The 6,407-nt window shown below is 42.1% G+C and overlaps 1 protein-coding gene across 1 annotated transcript in view; it reads left to right on the forward strand.

The window, feature by feature from the left end:
* Positions 1-13: 13 nt before the first annotated feature.
* RNF157 (ring finger protein 157) overlaps positions 14-6,407 on the forward strand; it is an 88,250-nt gene continuing 81,856 nt past the window's right edge. The window contains exon 1 of the mRNA XM_008582449.1: positions 14-116. Within this exon, the coding sequence (XP_008580671.1) occupies positions 29-116 (88 nt within the window). The 5' untranslated portion in view covers positions 14-28. The remainder of the gene's footprint in view (positions 117-6,407) is intronic.

Genomic DNA, 6,407 nt, shown 5'->3' on the forward strand with positions numbered 1-6,407 from the left:
CGGGCCGGGCGCCGCGGCCGCTGCGGCCATGGGGGCCCTGACGAGCCGGCAGCACGCGGGCGTGGAGGAGGTGGACATCCCGTCCAATTCCGTGTACCGCTACCCGCCCAAGTCCGGTGAGGGCCGGGCTGGGCCGCGGGCTGGGGGGACGCAGGAGGGAGAGAAGTGGGGGCTCCGGGTCGGGTTGCTGCCGAGCGGGGGTCCGCGGGGACCCAGTGGCCGCGGTCGCCCCGACGCGATCTTGGAACGTGGGAGGTCTTCGAGGAGGCCGAGTTCTCCCGCCGCCCCAGGCCAATTAGCGGAGGGGGCTGCTTTAGGGCTCTGGCGGGGTCACCGAGGTCACCGAGCCCCTCCACCGAGGACGTGAGCAGCCTCCATTGTAATCTGCCCTGTTACAGGGACGTGCGTCCGGCGGGGACTGCGGCTTCTGGGAGCGGGGCTGCCAGCGTCGCAGGCGAGGTCGCAGAGCCCGCTCGCCTCGCAGGGGCTGAGGACTTAGAGGAGGCGGTCTTGGCATCCGTGACAGGCACCTGTGCCAGGTGCTGTCCCTGGGCTGCCGCATCCAGGCCCCTGAAAAGGTTAGAATTAGGCTTCTCATGGAAGAGCTTCCATTGCCTGCTGGAGGATGGAGGCCGAACATAAGTTTACAGTGCTGGTGCTTTTCCAGAGGCAAAAGGAAGGGAAAAAAGTGTTTTATATTGGGAATATATTTGGGAATCTGAGTATCAGAGTCACTTGGATTGTCCCTTTGGCAGAGTAGCGGCAAGCCTGGTTTGTGGAATGGGGATAGCTCTGGGACAGGGCAGAGGTATTTAAGATGTGTAGAAGTATTATGTTTGTTTTCAGAATTATTCCTTCATTTAAAAAGATAAGTGTCTCCAGCCTCTGGGTTGTGGCGTCAACACTGGAGGTGGAGGAGGATTTTGACAGTTAAGGGGAGAGAATCACGAGAAAGTAATTCAGTTGATTGAGCACCAGCCAATTTGAATTGCTGGTACATATGACCTAGCTATCCTCTCTTTATTTTTAATTGCCATTCTCAAGTCTTCTGGGGACTGATGGCTACTGTCTTCTCTTTGGCTTGAGACCTGATGGGGATTTTGGTGATCTTGGAGTGAGGTGTTAGAATTGGAGCGGAGCCATTCTCTTTTTGGTAGAATAAAGACATGCTAATGAGATGAGCTGGTTTCTCAGCAGTGTGTCCAGTTCCTGCCAGGTGAAAGCAGGGGCCAGACAATGAACCTGGATCCCTGCAGAGTGTCTGTCAGAGCTGTGCTTCTCACTGCTTTTGTGCCAAAGAATGAATTCTTGCAAGGATGAATATGATTCAGAGCTATTTTAGAAAGGTCTAAGATAAAGTTGTGGATCATTAGTATTTTAATAAAGCTCTGGCCAATTATTAGTATATGAAATCAGCCCTAAAGAAGGCATGCATTTTGTTTTTTAATAGACGAAATTATGCAGCAGTATTTGTGGGTTTTTTCCCCCTACATCACTTGGCTTTTATTGATCAGAATGTGGAGCATGTTTTGCTGAGCTTGGAGTTTTCAGTAGAGTTTGCTGCTTAAGGAAGGTATTCACCCCTCCTTCATATATGGGAATTAACATAGGTAAATCTCTGAAAGGCTGTTCTTCAAAGGGTTTTAGTACAAGTATGAATCTTGGATGGTGATAATAAAAGGATAATGGATCAAACTAAAACTTTTCTTAACTAACACATTCAATACTTACAGTCCTAAATAATCTCGTTCGCTCTACCAATCTTTAAAAAGTTTTACCTAATTGTAACTCATTTTTAAAAATTTTTTGGGTGACTGGCCCATACTGAGATTTGGACTCTTTGACTTTGGTATGATAACACTGCACTCTAGCTAACTGAGCCAGCCATCGGAAGTTATGTATGAGAAAAATCTTTACAGCAGGTGGACCAAGTTATTTGTTGAAGGTGAAACAGCAAAAATAGGTATCAGAACATCTACATCCCAATCAACAAACCATTGTGTACTTGAGCTTTCCTATATGCTCTGGACTAGAGGCATCTCCCACCCTTCATCTGATCTTAATAAATTAACCTGGCTTTTTACAGGATTACAGTATTTTAGACCTGAATGGAACCTTCAAGAGAATTTGGTCCAGACCCATTCATTTCATCGGTAAGGATGGAGACCCATAGAAATGAACTGGTATGATCAGCAAATTAGTGCTCTTCTTCTTATACCATCTGCCTCTAGGCCATTCACAGGGAATTGGATTTTGAACTTGTCCTTGATGATTTGTGCAATGGAGGACATTCTGTGTCAGAACTGAATCAAAACTCATAGGCCTGTCCCTGCTGAGGAATCAGACTGGGTTGATTTTAAGAAGTCTCCTTATCCTGAATACTGATAGTGGAACAAAGCAAATAGCAGAGTCAGCTTTCTCCAGGTTACTGTTGGAACATACCTTGTAGGCTAGGTGCTAAGCTGTGACCACCCTTTGGCTCATTGGAAAGTCACTAAAAAAGTACTGCCTGTGGAACAGTTGTTTCAGAAAGAAACACTGTCATCTGTCCCTGTAATGATGGTCACAGTGCCCAGCAGAAATTCCTTTTTTTTTTTCTTTTTTGTAATTTTTTTTTTTTTTTTTAAAGATGACCGGTAAGGGGATCTTAACCCTTGACTTGATGCTGTCAGCACCACGCCCAGCCAGTGAGCGAACCGGCCATCCCTATATGGGATCCGAACCCGGGGCCTTGGTGTTATCAGCACCGCACTCTCCCGAGTGAGCCACGGGCCGGCCCCCTTTTTTGTAATTTTAATGGAACATTTTTGTATGCACATTGAGCTTGAAATATTTAAAAGTCATTGAGAACATCTGATTTCATGTTGGGACTTGAGTTTGTAGCTTTTTCTTTTTATAATAGAGGTAAGTGGAAATTAAATAGCCTAAATTATTTAGAATTATTTATTTTTTGAATAAATAATCTAGTCACATGGTTTGAGGTTTAAAAGAATGAAAAGACATACAGTGAAAGTGTTGTTCTCACTGCTGTTGTGCATCTACCCAGTTCCTCTTCCTCCCTGTACACCTCCCATCCCTGTGTACCACTTTTGGTTTCTTTGGAATTCTGTTAATTTCCTGTGTAAATACAAGCAATACAAGCATAGCATGCCATTTATACTGTTCTACACCTTGTTCTTTTCACTTTCAGGGATATTGGAGCTCTTTTTCTACTGTTAACATATTTGAGAGGTTTTGGGTTCTTTTTTTTTCCTTTTTGTCTTTTTTCGTGTCCAGCAACGGATCGCAACCCTCAGTGTCGATTGGGTTCTTTTCTGAACAACTGTATAATATTCCTCTCTATGCATGTACTATCATTTTTTCACAGTCTCCTATGGATGAAGATTTGTTTTTTTCCCAATATTTTACTATTGCAAATAATGTAGCAATGAATAATGTTACACAAATGTTCTTAGGTGATTTTTAGCTTTGTTAATAAATGCATGAATATTAATCATTTAAGTAACAGAAGGTATGGCAGGAGTTAACTTCTGTATAGTATTTCTCCATTAGCATAGAAAGCAATTTATAGTACTATTTTGCATTTGGTTGTGCCTTTGTAATTTTTGCGTTAGAGGCCATACATGCCTTTAATCCTTGCCTAAGATCTTTGCTTTTTTAAAAACCCATGATCATTTGTTTAACAGAGGTATGGCTTTGCTGAGGTGGTTGTTTTTATGCATACATGCCAATTTTTAGACAGAAGTATCCATATTGATAAAAGTCATTAGGCTGTTTTCTCTATCCAGGAAGAAATAGATATACAGCTGACCCTTGGACAATGTGGGGGTCAGGGGCACTGACTTCCTGGTTCAGTCAAGAATCTGTGTATAACTTTTTTTTTTTTTTTTTTTTTTAAAAAGATGACCGGGGTAAGGGGATCTCAACCCTTGGCTTGGTGCCGTCAGCACCACGCTCAGCCAGTGAGCAAACCGGCCATCCCTGTATAGGATCCGAACCCATGGCCTTGGTGTTATCAGCACCGCACTCTACCGAGTGAGCCACGGGCCAGCCCTATGTATAACTTTTTGACTCCCCAAACACTTAACTATTAATGGCCTGCTTTTGACCAGAGGCTTTACCAATAACATAAACAGTTGATTAACACATATATATATATATTTTTCTTCCTTTTTGTCTTTTTTCGTGACCGGTAACGGGATCGCAACCCTCGGTGTCGCGCCCACACCGTGCTCAACCAGTGAGCGGACCAGTCTCTATATGGGATCTGAACCCTTGGCGGGAGCGCCACCGCACTCCCAAGCGCCGCACTCTACCGAGTGCGCCACCGGGCTGGCCCCAACACATATTTTATATATGTATTATGTACTATATTCTTATAAATCCATGTATAAGTGGAACTGCACAGTTCAAACCTGTGTTGTTCGAGGGTCACCTATACTGTAAAGACAATTTAATTCATATAAATCAGTACATCATGACTCTACTTTGTTTTGCTATACATTTTTGAGCAAATTGGAAGATAGGAATAATTCTTTTTGCTGAAGTATTAAGAAGTAAACCTCTTTTAAAAATTCAGAATGGTGGGCTGTCTGATTAGCTCGGTTGAGTAGAGCATGGTGCTGATAACACCAAGGTCCAGGGTTCAGATCCCCTTATCGGCCAGCTGCCATGAAAAAAAAAAAAAAAATTCAGAATGGTAATCAGGTAATCAGAGTCCTGACTAGCTAATCTGGTTAAACCTTGGTTTTTGCCCTTCAAGCCTTCAACTAATTGGGTAAGGCCCATCTACATTATCAAGGGTACTTTCCAAATTTTTGTTGTGTTGGAGAACACATATCCTTGTCAAATGGGTCTGCCCTATGACAAGAACAGTTTTTAAAATCCTGAGTCATAAAGGGCCTGCGGGTTAGCTCAGTGGAGTAGAGCGAGGTGCTGATAACACCAAGATCAAGGGTTTGGATACTCATACCGGCCAGCTGCCAAAAAAATTAAAAATCAAAATAAAAACATGGGTAATAATTCTTTGCCTGTCAAATAATTATAAAAGTTTCTCTTAGCTTTTAGGAGCTTCAGTATTAGTTTTGAAATCATGAACTTAGTTTTGAAAAAATGAAACTTTTTACAGAAGAAAGAATTGTTTTGTTGTCATAGTTTGATATTTTTAAATGACGGAGGTTTCTGGGGCCGGCCTGTGGCTCACTCGGGAGAGTGCAGTGCTGATAACACCAAGGCCACGGGTTCGGATCCTATATAGGGATGGCCGGTTTGCTCACTGGGTGAGCGTGGTGCTGACAACACCAAGTCAAGGGTTAAGATCCCCTTACTGGTCATCCCTATATAAAAAAAAAAAAAATGGAGGTTTCTGAAATTCATAGAAAATACATTTACTACCATAAAAAAAGCTAAATTAGCCCCCACAATCACCTGTGCCAGTTCCTCAAAATAAATTTTATACTGTATGTATATTTCCTATTGGTTCTGTTACTCTACAGAATCTTGACTGATACAGCCACCAAATAGCTTGTGTTGTTAATACTCCCTCTATGATCCACATCATGAATTACAAAGTTGATTTTAGGGTTTCTATCCTGCTTCTTGTTATAGGCATCAAAATCACTGAGCGCATGGATCCAGAAGAGGCAAATCCGTAGAGACAGAAAGTAGATTAGTGACTGCCAGGGGCTAGGGAGGATGGGAAATGACTGCTAATTGGTTTCTTTTAGGGGTAATGAAATATTCTAAAATTAGTGGTGAATGGTTGCACAACTCTGTAAATATACTGAAAACCATTGGATTATACACTTTAAATAGTGTACATATTTAATATGAATTGTATGTAAATTATATCTCCATAGAGCTATTTAAAAAATGGATCATCGACCTAAATGCAAAAGATAAAACTGTAAAACCCCTAGAAGAAAATATTTGATTTGGATTGGGCAGGAATTCTTTGATATGATACCATAAGTACAATCCATAAAAGCAAAAAATGATAAATTGGATTTCTTCAAAATTAACAACATTTCTGCTTCAAAAGACATTGAGAAGATGAGAAGACAAGCCACCTTCTGAAAAAAAATATTTGCAAATCATAGATAAAGGATTTGTGTCCAGAATATATCAAGAACTCTTACAACTCAATTTTTTTTTTTTTTTTTTTTTTTAAAAAGATGACCGGCAAGGGGATCTTAACCCTTGACTTGGTGTTGTCAGCACCACGCTCAGCCAGTGAGCGAACCGGCCATCCCTATATGGGATCCGAACCCGGGGCCTTGGTGTTATCAGCACCGCACTCTCCCGAGTGAGCCACGGGCCGGCCCACAACTCAATATTAAAAAGACAACCCAATTAAAAAATGGACAAAGGAGCTGAATAGATATTTTACACAAGAAGGTACAGGAATG

The sequence above is a fragment of the Galeopterus variegatus genome, unplaced genomic scaffold (genome assembly GCF_000696425.1).
Source record: "Galeopterus variegatus unplaced genomic scaffold, G_variegatus-3.0.2 Scaffold2618, whole genome shotgun sequence".
Taxonomy (NCBI): Eukaryota; Metazoa; Chordata; class Mammalia; order Dermoptera; family Cynocephalidae; genus Galeopterus; species Galeopterus variegatus.